General features: G+C 44.4%; 2 protein-coding genes across 5 annotated transcripts; both read left to right on the forward strand.

Annotated features, from left to right (window-relative positions):
* The first annotated feature begins 2,194 nt into the window (after window positions 1-2,194).
* admb (adrenomedullin b) lies at window positions 2,195-4,931 on the forward strand. 2 transcript variants are annotated; one of them, XR_006152184.1, is made up of 5 exons: window positions 2,195-2,334; window positions 2,803-2,917; window positions 3,031-3,156; window positions 3,400-3,668; window positions 4,221-4,931. XR_006152184.1 is itself a non-coding variant. In XM_042707062.1 (4 exons), the coding sequence occupies exons 2-4, from the start codon at window positions 2,814-2,816 to the stop codon at window positions 3,560-3,562; spliced, it is 393 nt and encodes a 130-aa protein (XP_042562996.1). In that variant the 5' UTR covers window positions 2,195-2,334; window positions 2,803-2,813; the 3' UTR covers window positions 3,563-4,931. The 2 variants fall into 2 exon arrangements, 1 of the variants encoding a protein (XP_042562996.1); XM_042707062.1 differs by having other exon boundaries at window positions 3,400-4,931.
* Window positions 4,932-7,348: 2,417 nt separating this feature from the next.
* Window positions 7,349-18,382, forward strand: LOC122132235 (AMP deaminase 3-like). 3 transcript variants are annotated; one of them, XM_042707063.1, is made up of 5 exons: window positions 7,349-7,675; window positions 8,609-8,685; window positions 16,407-16,629; window positions 17,080-17,260; window positions 17,759-18,315. In XM_042707063.1, exons 2-5 carry the CDS (start codon window positions 8,628-8,630, stop codon window positions 17,951-17,953), a joined length of 657 nt encoding a protein of 218 aa, XP_042562997.1. In that variant the 5' UTR covers window positions 7,349-7,675; window positions 8,609-8,627; the 3' UTR covers window positions 17,954-18,315. The 3 variants fall into 3 exon arrangements, with proteins under 3 accessions (XP_042562997.1, XP_042562999.1, XP_042562998.1); XM_042707065.1 differs by lacking the exons at window positions 7,349-7,675; window positions 8,609-8,685 and adding an exon at window positions 9,816-11,764 and having other exon boundaries at window positions 17,759-18,313; XM_042707064.1 differs by lacking the exons at window positions 7,349-7,675; window positions 8,609-8,685 and adding an exon at window positions 13,374-13,698 and having other exon boundaries at window positions 17,759-18,382.
* Window positions 18,383-18,526: the final 144 nt, after the last annotated feature.

The following is an 18,526-nucleotide window of genomic DNA, read 5'->3' on the forward strand; positions in this document are numbered from 1 at the left end:
CTTTACACCTGCTCTTCACTTACCTGTTCTATCTTCCATACCACTTGTGCACTCACCTTAACAGAACTTGCACAATAAACATTTCATTTAACACCTGTCCACCTACCTGTGGATCCTTCACACGATATCTGTGCACAGTCAGCACCTAGGGTTGCTCACCTGCTGGAGTCACCTATGCACTCACCTTATTTTATCTGAACAACACTTGTAATTACCTGTCATACTTAACACATGTCTGTGCCCTTTAAAAATATATATAAGTTATTTCATTATTCCGAATATTGAGGAATTGATTACTAACTAAATGAGACGCTTTTTTTAAAAGGGCAACCTGCCACCCATGCAGGTCTTGACGTGCTGTTCTTTGGCGTTTTGTTTTTGTAGGAAAAAACCTACACAAAAATACAGACGCCGTTCAGGCGAAACACAGAACATTTTGTCCCTGAGGCTCTAAAGCAATCGTTTGTCTCTCAGCACCCATGGTGATCTGGACGGACGGACAGTGTTTACCTGTGAGCACCCAACACTGTGGCAGGGGCCTGAGATGTCTCAGCTGGGACAGCTCGGCGTGACCAATCGTCGTCAGCCAATCAGGAGGTAGGCAGATGAATTTCTGCCAATGGCTTCTTTCCATGCTGTTGACACGCCTGCTTAAAAACAAGAGGGATGATTCGCCTTAAGAAAGGACCTCTCATTTACATGACACTTTTTGTGATCTGTATTGTAAAACTCGGTGCGCTTGGGTTGTTTTGACATGATTGTGCTGGTAAAAATATAATTGGGATCTTGTGGAGTGCTCTCCTTGAGCACGTGCACAAGTTCATTTATCAGCTGTTTAGATTGCACTGACAGATCTTGTGAAGCACTTAACGTGCGGTAACCATAGCTACAAGAGGCTGAATGCTTATTTAGAAGTCCGGCCATTTGGCAGTGAAGGTCGTTCAATCCAATGTACTGGAACACTGCATTTTTAAACAAAACAAACTTGTGTTTGCAGGACCTATGCAGGCCCGAACACTCAAGGCACGTCACAGGCACGAAGAGGGTCAGCCATGAATCTGGCATTAACTCAAAAATGAAAGAGAGGGAAAAAAGAAAAGATAGAGAGAAAAAAAAACATATTCACAAACGAGGCTTAAGGCAACAGGTCATCCGGAGAGTGCTGTTCACTCCCTTGTCTCTTGACCCATCACATATTTGTTAATTGTTTGTAAGCAAACTCACTGACAATGCATGAAACACCCTTCAGAGTATAGTGTAGGGACCTGCTGCACCCACCATAATTCTGCTTCAGTGTTGAAATGAGTTATAAAACATAGTCTTTGCTTGCCAATAGGTCTAGACGTCAACGCAGCTTTCCAACTGATCGTGGTCCAAAACAATGACTATACTTCATTTTCTATCATATTGATGAAAATGTGGAGAAATCAATTTCAAAAGTTTCAACACATCAACACACACAAACCTGCAAGGTCTGACCTCGCGCAAGAGGCCATTTTTACAGGGGGTGACAGCCATGCGAAAGAGCAAATGGTCAAAACACGAAAATCTTCACTTCTGGCTGATTTATAACTGGTTGGAAATCGTTTTACAGTGATAATTTTAGGAATGCAGCTCTTCCTAAATCACACCAAAAAGACAGCTGCTTCCAAATTAACTGTACCCAGCAATGCCCTGTGTTAGTAAAAGAACGAGCATTCCCAAAATGCTGCGAGAATGTGGAGGTGGCTTGGAATGTCGGGGGTGGAGGGGGATTTTGGTGGGGTGAGGGCAGCGTTTGTCACAATTACACAAACAGTATCCGCTGCAGGGTCAACAGAGAGAGAGTGAAAAAAAAAAACCTTCCGAGACAAAAGCCTCCGATCTAAACATAGAACCAACTGTTCCAATTTCTGTCAGGATGTTACTATATTTGTGATTGTCAAATTGAGTAACATCTAGAAAAAAAGGGGGAAATCAGAACCATGTGTAATCATAATGTGCATATCTTAACTTGAATAGAGTCCAAGAGAGTTGTCACCATTTTAAAATGATGAACCAACGTGCACAGATAATTAACAGTAATTTATGTCTCTTGTTCTGTCGGTCAGTGGAAAAGAATGTGATGTGCTGGCTGGAGAAGGATGTGGATGTGGCTGACTGTCACTCAGCCTTGGCCCCTCCCACCTCCACCCCCTGTAAAGTATAAAGGCACCAGGTTTGCCTTAACCACTCAGACCATTAGCTCTGTCACCACTGTCTCTTGACTACAAACTCTACAGGGAACCACTGCTATACATCTGGACTTGTCTTTTTGTAACAACCTCCAGTTAAGCCAATCAACTTGATCATCAGGTATGTGTCTTTGGAAGGGGGTTCAATAGTTAAGAGTCCAGTGAAAGTATTGGAAGTTTTTTTGCTGAGTTTAATTTCATTTTCTGGGCTTTCTTTCATAGACTGAGACTATTTTTAATACATCTGTTTACATGTATAGGCTTTCACATTGTTTAGAAGAGACTAAATATGGTCACTATTTCTATTTCTTTTAACTGGAAAGTGGTCTGAGTTACGTGGGGTGTCTAGCAGATCATTTAGCAGATTAAAGTTCAACTAAGTGACTCCTGTCCTTAGGCAAATAAATGACTGCCGTTAAATAATTTCAGGGTTAAACCGATCTGACTTTTCCTCTTTAGTGCATGTTGTTTTAGGAACAACTTCATAAGGCATGATGAAAAAAATACCTTAGTGAATGTTTATTTGCATACTTGATGAATACCACATCTGACTGACTGAACTCCCTCTCTCCCTCCTCTCCCTCCTCAGGCCTTGCCAAAATGAAACTGTTTCTCCAGTTCGTCTTGCTTTGTTGTGTGCTGGCCACACTTGTGCCCTGCTCCAGGAGCACCCAGGCAGAACTCAGCGCAGAGAGCAGAAAGAGGTGCGGACGCTAATCGAGACTGACTCACATCTCCTTTAACAAAAAACTAAAAAGCACAGAGGCAGAGCAAAGATCGATGACTGACTCCCCCCTTCTTTTGCGCTCCTTGGCAGGTTAAGCATCTGGCTGCAAAGCTTGGTGAGAAGAGACGTCCACAGAAGATTAAGCGTGAGGGAGGAGGACTCTCTCAACAGGCTCGAGGAGAGCAGGAGCAGCACACCCCTCATGTCCCACCTCAGGTAAGAAACTTCTGCTTAACAAATCAACAGTGCCTGCCAAGACACTGTCAATTCACATTCACATTACATGTCACAGGGGTGGGGGTCTTCAACTATGAACTGGGCTACATTGGAGATCTATTTGTATTAGTAATTTTAAATATTACAAAGTGGTGATAGGTAGTGTTCTTTCTGCAGTTTCTGTCTCACCTCCCCTAGAAATAAATTAACGCTTCTCATTGCTCCTTTCTCTCTTCTCTTCAGAATAAAGAGGACGTCAAACCCCATGAAGACGTCCGGTTGCAACCTGGTCACCTGTGCTGTCCACGAACTGGCCCACCGCCTGCACGGCATCAACAAGCAGAAAGCCGAGGCCCCCCAGCACAAAATCGGCGCCAATGGATACGGTCGCCGTCGGAGACGCTGACTCGAGCAGCTGTTCTCCACGCTCACCTCCCAGAGGAGCCGAGCGCGGCTGTCAAGAGCACGCAACAGCAGCAGCAGACGCGGAACAGCCTTCAGACGGACATGAGGCAATTGGGGAGAGTGAGAAGAGAAACAGAAAGAGGGAGAGAGAGAGAGTGAAGGAAAGCGAAAGAGGGGGGCAGTCTGTTTTTTTTCTCTGTCTTTTCTTTCTATTTTTTGTTGTTGTTGTGGGTAAAACCAGCACTGGCCTCAGCTTGGTGAAATGCTACTGATGTCTCTTGAACTCTAGGGGTATTCTCGCCTAGCATGGGGGAATAAGGGGAATCCCAGCCACATACTCTGGCTTGGCTTACCGAACCATGCTGGGGACATTCTCTTTGTCTTCTGCCATCAACACCTGGGAGAAAGACAGACGATGTAGACCCCCCGAAGTCCTGGGGTGCAAAGGGGAGTAAGAGGGGAGGAGAGGAGAGGAAAAAGAGAGAGAAAGAGAGGAGAGCTCAGCCCACGAATGTGTCTTAGTCTGAATGTGGATTGATGTGAAAGCAGGTGTTACAGTATGTGTGTGCGTGCGTCTGTGTGTGTTTGCATGTGTGTCTCTTACATTTGAGACTCGCTAGTCTAGGAGCTGACCAGCCTCTCTATGTCTCCTCCCTCAGCTCAACATGTGCTCCCCCTGGCCTCCTCAGATGGACACTTGTGAAAGGGAGGGGGGTCACCTTTTTGGACTTTACCAGCACTTTGCCATGTGTGGTGATGATGATGATGATGATGATGATGATGATGCAGGACTGAACTGACACAGAGGGCACTCCAGCGAACGAAGATAAAGAAGAGGAAGAGGAGCCAGACGGACAGATCATTATCAGCACATGCTTTCACTCAGACGGCAATTACAGCCAGATTCACCTGTGGACAGGACGGATGTGGATGCTAGAGGAGAACTGTTTTTACAGATGCGGGAAAAATGAACACAGACTTATGAAGCTCACTCGTGTTTTGATACTGTAAAGTCCACTTAAGGGGGCTGCTGCCACATTATACTTGAACTGAAACTTGTATATTAAGGGAAATGTGCAATAAATGTATTATAATGTACAAATTATCATTCATATGTATATAAAGGTTAAAATATATTTGATATATATAAATAATTTACCATATATTTATACACATTTAATTGTAATTGTAAGAAGTAACTATTTTTTATACTGAAAATATGTAGACATTGTACCCTACCTTAACAATCAAATTTTGAATTTCCAATGTAATTTAATCTATGCTAATATTAGATCCACTGTTGTTAAGTTCATATCCCTTTTTTACAGTCCAAGTAACAAAAATCAATCATTAAACTTTTGCAAACAGGATCAGTGGAGTTTGTGTCTTCTTCAAGTGCCTAATTATGTAAAGACAGTGACTGAGTGATACACAGACGTGTCCATGGCAACAAGTGCACAACACCGCAGTTACCTGGAATGCGTTGGAACTCTACAGGATGTATCTTGTTTTTAAAGTCTAAAGAAAAAGTGTAAAGAAAAAATGACCTTTGCAACATGCTATAAAATAAGCTGTTGGATCTAGAAAGTTCACACACACATGCACACACAAGCTGTGTGCCTGGGTCTGACAAAGAGCAGGCAGTGACACTTTCACATACTGACTTGATGAAGGTCATATCATCGCTATCATTGAGCTGTCATAGCATTGAGTATAAACACACTGTGTGTATGTGGCTTGTCTATTTTCCTCTTTCAACTCTGTTTGTAGGCCAGAAGATAGTCAAAATGGCAATCATTTTCTAATTCTCAGTTATCATAGTGTGGTTGTATTATATTCCAAAGGTACTGGCCTGAAACTTAACTTTGCTCATGTATTCATTCTCTACCGTCTGTAGGAAAATATGCGAGCTTGGAGGAATGCGGCTCTAAGGATTTTCTCACACACAATCCAAAGTTTTGTGGCACCATCTAGCTTTTAAAGAAAAGAACTACAGTTCACGAAACTTGTTCTAATGAGGCATTTGAAACTTTTGAAAGTTATTTAAAGAGTGCATATTCATTACAGTTGAATTTCATTTTCTGTTCAATATCACTGCTGGAGTAAAAAATGGAAAACCATAATTGGGTTGTCATGATTAGGCTAATAAGGAGTATTATTATGGCAACGACAGTACGAGCGTTCTGAATGGCTAATGAGAAGTCATGCCAGCCGCGTATTGCCCTCCTCACCGGTCAATAAGTAAGGGATAATGTATTGTCCCGTGGTCATTATCCAAAAATAAATCCCGATGGGATGAACAGGACCCCGATGCGCAATACATTATCCCGCTTATTATACGGTTACTTGCCAAAACGATAGAAGACATTCCTCCAAAATACCTCTTTTTAATGATTTTGTTGCCGTTTTGTGATTTCTGCTAAGAAAAAATAGTTCTTCAAGCAAATATAACTTTTAGAATAGAATGACTGGACTACTTGCGGAATTATATGAAAGATGTGAATTAGAAGCACAAAACGGGGCAAATCAACAGAACTTTTTTGGAACATTCTGATTCGCTTGTACTGTCATTGCCATATAATAAGTAGTTATTATTGATCAAAGTATTAATTTTGACACGTGAAATATAGCTGGGAAAAAGCCGAATGCATGGCAGCTGACTGAGATCAGGTCACTTCTGAAAAAGCTTACATGCAAACTATACAAATAGACTAACATTACCGTGTACAAATTAAACACCTTAATTGTACCAAGCAAAGCTAACATTAACCCAGCACTGAGCTGTCTGCTAAAACTCTGCTAGTCGGGAAGGACCCAACCAAGCTATTAAAGCGGAAAACGTGGATAAATGAAAACAAAAATGAAACTGTCACCGTTTATACTTTTTTTTCTGTAGTAGACTAAAAGCTGCTTTCACATCACTAGAGTCAGGGCCTCAAAGCAACACTCCAGATATGTATTCATGGACGCGCTATTTTCAGAAGAAGAGAGCGGGAGAAACAGGCAGACAGAATCTCAAGTACTTACTATCACTTAACATTACAGAGCGACACAAAAATCGATGTGATCCCTCTACAAGTATCTGGTTTGAACACTATGCTATGTTGAGGTCGAGACCGAGGCATGACGCTCTCTTAATAGGAAAACAATGGCAAAGCGAGCACGGGGAGGGTTAGAAGCTAGCCATGTGTAAGTGCAATAACCAGCTCGACATTAGTTCCTACATAGGTTCACAGCACATTTCCCATGAACTTTGTTAACAAGAACAACCATAAACGGATTTGCATGTACACGTGATTTATAAAAATGAGACTTACTTACATACATTTTGTAAAGAAGAATTCTAATCGTAGTAACAATGTATGGTTGATACATTGTTATTTCTCCAGAGGTTGCAAAGGTATGACATTCGCAATTAGCCATGCTAGGTAGTGTTTTTAAAAAAACGAGTGTCATAGCATCAGACAACCAGTTGGGGGCACTGTCGGTATGTTGACGAAAAATAAAAATTTGAAGGCAGTCCTTTACCGTGACGAATTTGCATTTAAAGATCGCAAGAATATTGCACTGTCTATTAATAATCCCCGTTTTCCTGCTGATTTTCAGTTTTCATCTGTGACACAGTTACTTTATATCGCTGTTGCTTTCTTCCCTTTTGCTCCCGTCATTATTGAATGCAAAGGCACTGTGCTGTGTAAAAACAATAATCCATGCTTTGCGCACATATTTGCCCAGGGGCTGAAATGCAGGCAACTCTGAACCATGTTACTGTCTGTGATCATGGCAGCAGGGGAAGTTGGTGACTAAACAGGGAAGTTTGTAACTTTAAAAAAAAAGTTCAGTTGAGCCCTTCTCATATTAAAGGAATTTGTTCACATTTGTAGTCAGCGTACAAATCGAATGTCTGTTGCAAGGAAAATAGAAATTATGCGGTTTGTATCTCTTGTAGCCTTCTGTGAAGTTCATGTACTCGCTCTGCTGTGGCAGTGAAAGAGTTAACTGTTGGTGACATGCATTCTTGCAAGCGAACAGGAAGAAGCATCAAAAGAAGGAGCCAAGTCAGAGAAAGTGTGTCTCAGACCAGAGTACGCTAAAGGACCCACTAAAAACAGAGGTGAGCACACAGCTGCACACCCTTCACAAGTGCTGATTCAGAGCATAGGCACAAACTGGGTTAATGTGTATTTAGCTTTTTTTCTCATTGGCATCTCTGCATGTCTCAGCTTGCTTGTACATCTTAACTCTTCTGGTGGTGGGGAGGGTAACCTGGCAAAGCTTTGAAATGTTTACCCCTTCTTTAATCCAATATAGTCTGTGTTGAAATCTGTCATAATTGTGTACTAACGTTTTAGTTGGCTTTGTGGAATGGAGTGCATTGGGCTAAGTTGCACCATTTTTGTTCCATAAAAGGACTGACTGCGCCATTCTGCACTAGCCAACAGTAAGCTTAATAACTTTTTAATTGCATCGGAAGTAGGGGGTGGGGGGAAAAAGGGCAACTCACTGTGATTTTCAATTTAATGGCCTGTAAGAGGGCAGTCATCAGCTGGCTGAGAGAACTTTAAGTGCTATTGAAAAGGGCTGTTTCTTGAGTAAGTGCTCCACTGAGGTCTGTTGCAAGAGCTTTCTGACAGTACGACAACAACACTCCAAGTAAATCAACCACAACTTAGCTGTTGAAAGCTATATGCCACAGGAAGAGCTAAGTGTTATCTAGCGCATGACAAAAAGGATGCCACGTTGATCTTGACTGGCAAGTTTACTTCCTGTTTGCATTTACTATGGTCAAGAGTTACTGAACAAGCTCATATTGGATTCAGCCAAAATCTTTTAAATCTGTAATGGCATTGTCACAAAAAAGACAGAAAAGCATTATCTTATTTTGGAAAAAATGGTCTCTTGTGTTTATAAGTGGTGTGGCACTCGGAAACATGCCCTATACTTAGAAATGGCCCTTGGTACGTAGCAGGCCCTGGCAGGATAACTTTGTATGGCTTTGCTGTTCATCTCACAAGTGACATACTGTATCTGTTTTTGTGCCAGATAGTTTCCATTCACTGGAGAGGATGAGGAGAAGTGAGACACCCCTTTGCAAGCAGCAATCTACTCCCAACCTGGGGAAGGGTAATTCTGCACACACATGCCATCATACACACACACACACACACACACACACACACACACACAACAATCACCTGCCATACTGAGACTTGCTCTCGCTCGCTCTCTCTCTCTCTCTCTCTCTCTCTCTCTCTCTCTCTCATACACACACACACACACACAGACACCTACAATCATGGTATCCTAATGTTATCTAAGTGGGTGACAGAGATACAGCAACAGCCCTCAACATTCCTAGACAAGGGTGACCAGATGCAAAGAGACCAAATGTGGGATGAGTAGTACGTTTGTGCGGAACAATGTGTGGCATGTTACCAACGCCGAGAGGTAACCTAAAACGTTGGTGTAGCGTCTATCTAACTGAATAGGAAACACCTAGGCCTGTAGCTTACTTTGTTCTACTTAGGCCATTCCACAGCACACCAGTTAGGCCATAAAAGATACAGGCAACCGCTGTTGCTATATGAAAGACATGATGGGCACAGTACTGTTTAAGGTTCACTAATTACTAAAAGAACATTTTCTTTTCTTCGTGGCCATGATTTCGCCTGGTAGCCTTAAGCCTTAGCCTTAGCCTTATCCGCAAAGTTTGTGTGAATTGGTTTATTCTGATGTAGCGGAGTTCACCGGCTCCATGTCTGCACGGTTTGATTGACGGCTGTCACAGCCTCTTGATGACCACTTTCCACTGCTCTCTTCTCAGCCTTTGGATGAAAGCCAAGCTTAAAAATAGATAAGAGGACAGAAACCATCTATGCCTGCGTGAGCCTGATAGACATAAGCAGCACAACAACAATAGCATTTAGAAATATCTTGCAGCAGTTGGTTGGAGTGATATTTGTGACGGTCCCCTGTTGTAAGCGCCTTCCTTGTGGCATGAGATGGCATTCTGCATGATTCTGCGTGTTGGAGCCAGCCATACGAGAACAAGCTTGAAAGGATCTCTAAAGCTCAGGGTTACTGGCCTCCTTGCAGCATGGCGTTATTAGTGTGTTAACAGAGAGTGGCACATCCAGAGACTTAAAACAGAAGACATGCAGATATGCAAAGCATTCTGTTTCTCTAAGTGGCATAGCCCATGCACCTGGTAGTAGAAGCCGCACATATTTCTTTGCGTTATGTATAATTTATACATATACCAGCATAGCCTACACATACTGCTGAATAGCCAGTTGAATTCCTGCATGGCGCAGTGCTTACACATGGATATGATATATAGAGCATAGCGATGTGCAAACGGCTTTTAAAGCAATTACAGGAACATGTCTGGAGAGCCTAAGGCAAATGCGTCGCTCTAATGCAGTCTTTTTCAGATCAGCTCTTCTCTAACTGTACATGTTGTTTAGGAGCAGGATACAGGTACACTGGTACAGGAACACTGGCTTCCTCTGGGTTCACATGCAAGTTTGAACAAATGGCGTCAAGTAAACCGGCTGGTTCACTCCACTCCCTAGTTACTCTGAAGCTTTCAAGGCCGTTCAGAGGAACGGCTGTAATTGTGTCTGACTGAGCTCCCTTATTTTGGACCTGGGCAGAGGGCAGCTTCAAACACTCTAATACCCCCATACCCTGAACACAAGTAATACCCCCATGACTCTGAGTCATAGTTTGTTGAGAAGAACAGGTGAGAACACTAGCAGGAAGCCAAGCCGAATAGAATAAACACTGAGGCACATACATTCCAAACAGTGCACTAGGTCAACAACTGTCAGGCACACTGGCTTCGTCTTGATAAATATGTCAGCGGGCAGGAGGCGTCTTAAAAACGATATTTTCATGTGTGTATAGGTGTAATAGTTATTCCATCTACTACGTCCCTTGAGGTTATTTTGCTCATTCCATTGAGAGTTTATGTTTGCCTACATACTGTACATAGTTCTATGAGGCACTACATTTCCATGAGAGTTTATGTGAACAGTGGTAACTTTTTAACACCCATAATGGAGTACTGGCAAAGCTCCAGTAGGTCATTGCATACCAAAAAGCCATAGCATTCCCAGCCAAAATAACTCAACCCTCATTATATTGTTGAACATGTTTTGACATGTTTGTGATAGTGACTTGATGTGGAGCACATTGTGTCCTTAAAGTAGAAAAAACCACACTCTCAAACTTGTCTCATTGCTTATTTATTTTGACCAATTTATCCACAGACGCGTTTCGGCCTAAGCCATGACAAGCTTGAGAGTGCGAAAATCGCCTTTATTTCGGAAGTAGAGCGTGCCTATCCTTACGAGCACATTGTGTCGCCTTGCTCGAAATGTGCTTGACTTTTGACCTGCAATAATAGTGAACAATGGCGGCCTTAGAGTCAGTTACAGGAGTGTTTAAATCTGATCCTGTTGGAGTGAGGCAAAACTGTGTTGATAACATTAACCGTCCGGATAATCCTCTAATCTCTTAGGGGTGTTTTCACGAGCCGTTGAGTAGCCTACACCGACTCCTGAGAGAGCTCACAGATATGTGTGTGTTACCCCAGTCAGAAGCAAAACCACGGTAGCCGTGTAGTAGTGATAGTAGCCTGTGGTTATCTTTTTTCAGTGGCTCTGTTTTTTTTTTTTTTCTGCAGCCCTTCCGGTGGGTAAAGAAAATAAATAACACTGACTTTGCCAGCCAGTGATCTTGACAAGAGGAGTTGTGTCTGTTTGGAAAAAGCTACGGCTAATAGCGACCATCTAAAAAAAAAACATCCAGCCCAAGGTCAGGGCTATCACAGCTATGTAGTTTACGAGCCCTGGGCGAGCTGTGGCAAGCAGCCTTTCTGATGTTGGCAGTTAGTTGAGCGAGTGAAAGAGAGAGAGAGAGAGAGAGAGAGAGAGAGAGAGAGAGAGAGTAAGAGCCTGGCATAGAGTGGGGAGGGGTGGTGGGATGGACAACACTCCTGTTAAAGGTGGAGTCAGATTTCTCTTGATTGTTTCCCAACAAACGGTGGAAAGGTTGAGAGAACATCATTGGGAGGTGGGAGGAAAAAAGGCAGCTGAGAAAAACCCATAGACCGTCACACACCTCACTCAGTCACTCACTAAGTGACCGACCCAGCCCAGAGACAGACGCCCGGACGCAAAGGTACCACAGAACGCAGGTAAATCAATCTCCACACCCCACACTGCTTCGGCACTGCGCTGCTGAGCTCAAGCACACAGCCGGGCATAAACATGAGCACAGACTGCGGGGAGAGCTAAACAGGAAGGCCAAGCTGTAAACAGCACATTCGCTCTTGGATTTTCACAGATCGTGTTGCCAGGTTGTGGTGGGTTGCTAGGCAGAAGGGGCTCCAGGGGCATAGCTAAGAATCGTCACCCTGCTAATGCAACAGGGATGGATAGATCAGTTGGCATTTGCGTGGGTATTACGAGAGCTCTTGCACTTGTGCGCATTGCAGAGAGAAAGCGAGTGATGGGTGTTTTTTATTTTTAAGCCGTGAGAGGGGGGTTGGAGGGGGGGGGGGGGTCATTGTGCCTCTCTTTCTCAGGAGCCCAAGGGCAGCACATAGAGCAGAGCGTGTCAGTATGTAACTTTAGGCTGGGGGACTGAGGAATGCTGTGAGGGACATTTTGATAACTCCAAGCTGGGTGACTGAGTAATGCTGCGCAAAAGAACACTTTGTTTTGACTGCTACTTCTCTGAACTCCACTTCCTGCATGTTGACACGGAACAGCATTGTAGATCTGGCGCAGGTTAACTTAGAAGGGCACAAAAGTAGCATGTTGTGGAGGACAGGTGTGGGCTGAGTGTTGTGTTGTGTTGTTTTTATGTTGTGTTGTTTTGTGTTGTGTTAGTTAGAGCTAAGGGTGTGTAGAGCGAGGAATGTCAGGCTTGAATGTCAAGGTGAGGCTTGTACCCAGCTTTGGGAGGGGCTTTGAGGCTAGATTTAGTCTCACTGGTAGGCACTGACTGTGTCAACATTTCCCCATCTGCTGTAGCGGTGTGTGTTTGCTTGGCACGTCATATTTCCATACCCAGAGTCTGGCATTGTGTTATGGTGGGACAGTGCCTGGAGTCTGGCCCTGGCTGTGTTAATGCCAGGTGCTTAGTTCCACGGTTATAATCTCTGTGCTGTGCCCGTGCTGCTGGTTAGAACATTTAACAATTCCCAGGGGCTGTTTCCAAGAGCACAGCCAGGAAAAATAAAGGGTTGTTTTACCAGTCGTCTCTGCAGCAATTTGTCAGACATATGTAATGTTAGCTTGTAGTGATTGCAGAACTGCATATCAGGGAGAAATAGACCCACACACACTGTTTTCACTTACACAGTCCAGGCACAGGGTCCAATTTCTTTTTTTTGTGTTTGCGAAAATAGGTTTATAAGCAGACCCAGTTAGTGGATCCTGTCATGCCCTGTCATATCTCTTTTTCTGCAGAAGTGTGCAGTGATTTTTGAAACTTTTTTGAAACCTGAAAAGTTGTGGAGTTACGATGTCACTACATGAACTATTCAAAACCTGCTGGCCACAGTCTTCAGTATGCAATGTTGTTGGTCAGAAGCAGGAAAAAAGCAGAACTCTCATGATGGATAGACCTCAGACTGCCACCTTTAACTTTCTGTGCCTTAGTTAATAGAGGGAAAGCCATCTGTCACCTTTCCCTTCTCTCTGTCCCTAGTGCGCACGCGCACACACACACGCACACACACACACACACTGCACACGCACACACACACACACACACACACACACACACACACACACGCACACACACACACACACACACAGCATTTCAGCATTTGGGTTTGTGGGGCTGTTGTTGCCAGCCTCATTTGACAGCCAGCTGTGACATACTGGTTCGGATTAGTGTTCCCCTGGCAGCCATGACGTGCTTGTTCCCTTAAAATAGAGAAGGGACAAGGATACTCAAGACAGCCAGTGGCTTCACTGAGCTCATAGGTAACACAGAACCGGTAGATGACACATCACTGCACCACAAGTATCTGAACCAGCACAAGAGGAAAGCCAGGACAGACAGACTTGCTGAGACAGAGAGAGAGAGACGGACACATGGCTCGGATCGCTGTGGAAGGTAAGAGAGAAAGAGAGTGTGAAGTGAACAGTGAATGTGAGTCCCAGGATTGGGGGACAAAGGGGCTTTTCTTGAGCGCTGTCACACATGGTCACTCATGGTCACAGGTGTCAGGGGTGTTCAGATGATCCCTCTTGCTAACACAGACCCGGGGGGGGTCACAGGCGCCCTGAATGGCGAGGTGACGTGCTTAAAGTTGAGGTCATTGACAATAGGCCGCCAGGTCAGAAATGTCCTCCATTCACGAGCAATGATGAGTTCTCATTAAAATCATCCACAATGGCGGGGGATGAGTGGGCACTTTCAGGTTAACCCACAGTGATAAATTGTGGTTCTCACAAATGATGTCCTGTCTGTGTGGTTATTATATATCACAGTGCTGTGGAGTGCTTTATAACATATATGCTGTTGTAAAACTGTTCGACTGTATGTGGGTCAGACTGCTGCCTGTCAAATGAAGGTCTGGTGTTCTGGAAGCAGCGAGAATGTGCTGCGCTGGCCTGTGGGGTATGCAGGCTTCCTATAAGGGCTGGGTCAGGAGCTGCCTGTAAACTTCACGTTGTGGAGGACACCTAACCCCCCCAAACCCCCCCCCTCTCCGACTGGTCGACCCCACCCCTCCCCCACACCACCTCGTCTGGAGGCAACAGGATTGTTGACAGTGCGGAAAAGCATTAGGTTACATGTCAACAAGCATGCAAGTCAATAGAGAGGCCTCCATGTTGTGCCATCCAATCCACCCACCTTGGTCCTCATCTTTAGACATGTAGAAACACTTACACCACACACACACACACACACACACACACACACACACACACACACATAGGCAGATCAACAACATCTCCTGGCATGTGGTAGCCAGCCAGCTGGCCCAGTATTTATCCGGATGCATAAGCAGCACACGGAGAAACGACACGAGTGTTAGCCACACAGCTGTGTTACAGGCAGTAGTCCAGTCGGAGCAGATACACCAGTGGCTGGAGCCATGAGTGTGTAGGAACAGCCGCTTGGTTTGAAAACATGCTGAAAGGGGTTGAACGAGGGCAGAGACGAGGAAGCTGTCCAGCTGACATGTGGTTTAGTCCCGAGTCCAGAGGGTCGAGGGACTTCAGATCAAAACCAGAGTAGAAAATTGCATCATTGGCGGATCTGTCAGTTGAGTTAGATTGCACCATATGGGGTAACTTTTGATGATTGGATTAAGAGGCTTTGGAAGAAAACAGTTTTTACTGATAAATGCTTCACATGCATTGTGTATTTATAGAGTTCTGTGTGTGTGTGCTAGTGTACTTGTGTTTCTGAGATTCATCATTCCAATGAAAAGTTGAAGCTGCAGAACACAAAAACACCCAGCTGCATTTCTGGTGAACAGCTGTCACTTTGACCTTGCCAACTTCCCAAAAAAGCACTAACTGTTCTCACAACACAAACAAGCTTTAGAGGTTAGTCACATAAATAATGGCAGTAGAGTTTGTGGTAACACTTTATCCCTATCATCCCTTGTTGCGCTGTAACCATGCCATTGAGTGCTGTGCAAAACACAAGCTTTCATTGTTGACCAGCACTTTTGTACTTTTATTGAATGTAATTACTAATTTCAGAGTGTGAGTCTGTTACTCAATATATATTACGCTGTACTTAACAGCATCGCTAATAATCTGTAACAAAGGATATATGATATATAACTACAAACATGTGACAATGGCTGCTATTTATTTATATACCATTATATAAATATACGTGTTTTTTAAGGTTTACCCAGTTCTGAACATATTTGCTTCTTCGATCAGTTTTGCACAGTTCCCTGTTCTATATCATAATGTGCATTTCTGTGCACGTGTGCGGCCCTTTCCAGCTGTTGCCCCCAGACTGTGGCACGTGCTGACCATCAGAAGTCGAAGGCACGCTGTGTGAGGTCAAAGGTGAAATGCTGTCTACCACAATATCAGGACCCATGTTGACTAGCTCTTTAAAGGTTACCTGGTCAACCATGCCAGTGGTTGGCACTAGGGGGTGGGGTGGGGGGGGGGGGGGGGTGCAGACATGTGCTGTGATTTAAGCTTTGCTTATTTTAAACCGCCTCCTCTTCCAGGTCAGCTCAGCAAACACATTTTTTAACTACCTTTAAGATAATGTTTTCCTTTCCCGCACCACCACAGCGTAACACTATCTGTTATTTATAGCCACATCCAATTAAAACATACAGCATCAGGATCTCCTTTGGCAAAGAGACTGTGACAGCACCTCAGATCTTGTAATACCATGTCTGTATCTGTGGGCAGAAGACGAAATTTTGCCTTCTGCAAAGAGTAACAAGGTAGACCAGCATTAAGCTGTCCCACTGGGTTACATGCGGAGGTTCTCTCATTAACCCAAATCATCTGGGAACAATTTAGTGGTGCAGAGTAACACATGAACCGTTCAGCCACTCCTGCCATTGTTGTTGTGGTGAGTGTCGCGTGAGTGTTGCGTGTGTGTGTGTGTGTGTGTGTGTGTGTGTGTGTGTGTGTGTGTGTGTGTGTGTGTGTGTGTGTGTGTGTGTGTGTGTGTGTGTGTGTGTGTGTGTGTGTGTGTGTGTGTGTGTGTGTGTGTGTGTGTGTGTGTGTGTGTGTGTGTGTGTGTGTGTGTGTGTGTGTGTGTGTGTGTGTGCTGTATGTGAGTGTTCCTGAGCTGCCATGCCCTGACCTCATCCAACCCCACTGCAGATATGCCTCGCCAGTTCCCGAAGATCGCGCTGACGGATGTGGACGAGAAGGTGCGCCTGATGGCCGAGATGGTGTACGCGTCGGCCCTGAAGGAGGAGGACACCAAGGAGGCGCAGTCCATGTTCAGCGTGCCCGAGGACTGCCCCATCGGCCTGCACCAGGCCAAGGAGCACGAGCTGCTCAAGGAGCTGGCCGAGCAACACTCCGAGCAGAGTGCCAAGAGGTCTGCAAGGGCGGGGTGGGGGTGGTGGTGGGGTGGGGGGGCGTGGGAAGCAGGAGAGTGCCCGATTAAAGGAGGTGGCCCAGAAAGTTCCATCAAAGCCATTAGTGTTAATGTGAGTGCTGAGGCAGCCTTTAGACAGGGTTTTGATTTCATGATGAGTCTATTTAGTCAATGCATTTCACAGATGCTGTTAAACTAATGTGACACACGAGAGAACTACAGTGCTTACGTTTAATCAAGGCCTCGTGTCATTCTGATTTAGCTACAGGAAGAAGAGTGAAAACTTATTTTTTTTACATGTCAGCAAGGCTCTCAGTAAACACATCAATTAAAATCCAAAACATACACGTATATACAGTCTATACACTTTGTGTCTTTTCACTTCGAGTCGTTTGATAAATGGGAATTGTGCAGCTTGGCATTGCTGATTTATTGACGCTGTTTCCACAGAAAGAAGAATTTTAAACTGAGACGCTCCCAGTCCATGTCCCAGCAGTTCCCCTCGGTGTGTCCAGACTGGGCGTTCAGTGTCATTGCCCCCCTCATCTCAACGACCGACGGAGCCCCTCCCGAACGCGAACCTGTCCCAGAGTTCCAGAGGGTGACCATCAGCGGGGACTACTGTGCTGGGGTGAGGAGTCACACATGCATTCAATGTGAATGAGGAAAACTTGGTATGCAGTGAAATATTATCAACATACACAGAGAACGTCTACAACACAGATCTAGAACATGTAACTCCATCTAACCTTTTTTAATTCATTATTATTAACATTAACCTTAAAAAAACACAAACAAATACCACTCATGTGAGAGTGTTGACCAAAGACTACTGTATGGAGCCTGGGGAGTCTCACTTGTTAATAGTGTTGTTGGGATTACACACCATTACACACCATGGGATTACAACTCTTAATCTTTTTTTAACTTATAGTATTGTTGTGTTGTTATATGTTGTCCCCCGTGGCACCGACAGGAGCGGCGCTCCAAATGTTCGTTGTATGCAAATACAACGACAATAAAGGCTTTTTCAATTTTCATTCCATTTCATGAATCGCAATTGCAGTAAGAAATGGATAGAGCGAGGATAGAGGTGTGGAGTGACTTTCCCATGCTCTCTCTACTTCAGGTCACAGTGGAGGACTATGAGCAGGCGGCCAGCAGTCTCCTCAAGGCTCTGGTCATCCGAGAGAAGTACTCCAAGCTGGCGTACCACTGCTTCCCCCGCACCACATCCCGCTTCCTCCGCTCCGCAAATGATGAGAAGTGGACCGAGGAGGATGAAGTTCTGCCAGGTTTGGATTCCTTCAACACTCAGATCTGAGACATTAGATCACAAGGGTGTATTACAAGATCCCGTCCAAGATCCCAGAGGTGGAATCGTTTTTTCCACCCTTCGGGACGTACTTCTGACGGAGCCTGTTATTGTAGACATGTTGATGTTTGTGAGACATCAGCTAAACATTTCGATATGCTTTGGATTTCATCAAAATAATCAAATGTCAGGGGTTATTCATCAGGAATGCACACCTCCTCTCCGACATGGCTTAATCACGCCGAAGAACACCAGTGTGGAGAAAACACTGCTCTCAATTACGCAATCATGCATGAATGGGAGCCTACTGCCACGTAACTTCGAATACAGCACACCAATATTCAATATATCATTATGAGACACAGTCCCTGGTGTATTACCATGATCCAACAGTTCTGTTTTTAGATACTGAGACATTGACTGAAAATATCTCAGTGAGAAAGTCCATGTGCAGAAACATCGTTCTGATGAAACACCATGACAAATGGATTTATTTATAAGTATTTTTCCACATACAAGGAATTTGTCTTGGTTGCATGGGACAAACAAATGAGATACAGACAGGGGGGCAAGACAGAGACA

This window comes from Clupea harengus, unplaced genomic scaffold (assembly GCF_900700415.2).
Source record: "Clupea harengus unplaced genomic scaffold, Ch_v2.0.2, whole genome shotgun sequence".
Taxonomy (NCBI): Eukaryota; Metazoa; Chordata; class Actinopteri; order Clupeiformes; family Clupeidae; genus Clupea; species Clupea harengus.

Coding starts and splice junctions, on each gene's coding strand:
- admb (XM_042707062.1), top strand. CDS start 2,814: ATGAAACTGTTTCTCCAGTTCGTCTTGCTTTGTTGTGTGCTGGCCACA. Junction 2,918..3,030: donor AGCGCAGAGAGCAGAAAGAG/GTGCGGACGCTA, acceptor GCTCCTTGGCAG/GTTAAGCATCTGGCTGCAAA. Junction 3,157..3,399: donor CCCCTCATGTCCCACCTCAG/GTAAGAAACTTC, acceptor TCTTCTCTTCAG/AATAAAGAGGACGTCAAACC.
- LOC122132235 (XM_042707063.1), top strand. CDS start 8,628: ATGAGGAGAAGTGAGACACCCCTTTGCAAGCAGCAATCTACTCCCAAC. Junction 16,630..17,079: donor TCCGAGCAGAGTGCCAAGAG/GTCTGCAAGGGC, acceptor CTGTTTCCACAG/AAAGAAGAATTTTAAACTGA. Junction 17,261..17,758: donor GCGGGGACTACTGTGCTGGG/GTGAGGAGTCAC, acceptor TCTCTACTTCAG/GTCACAGTGGAGGACTATGA.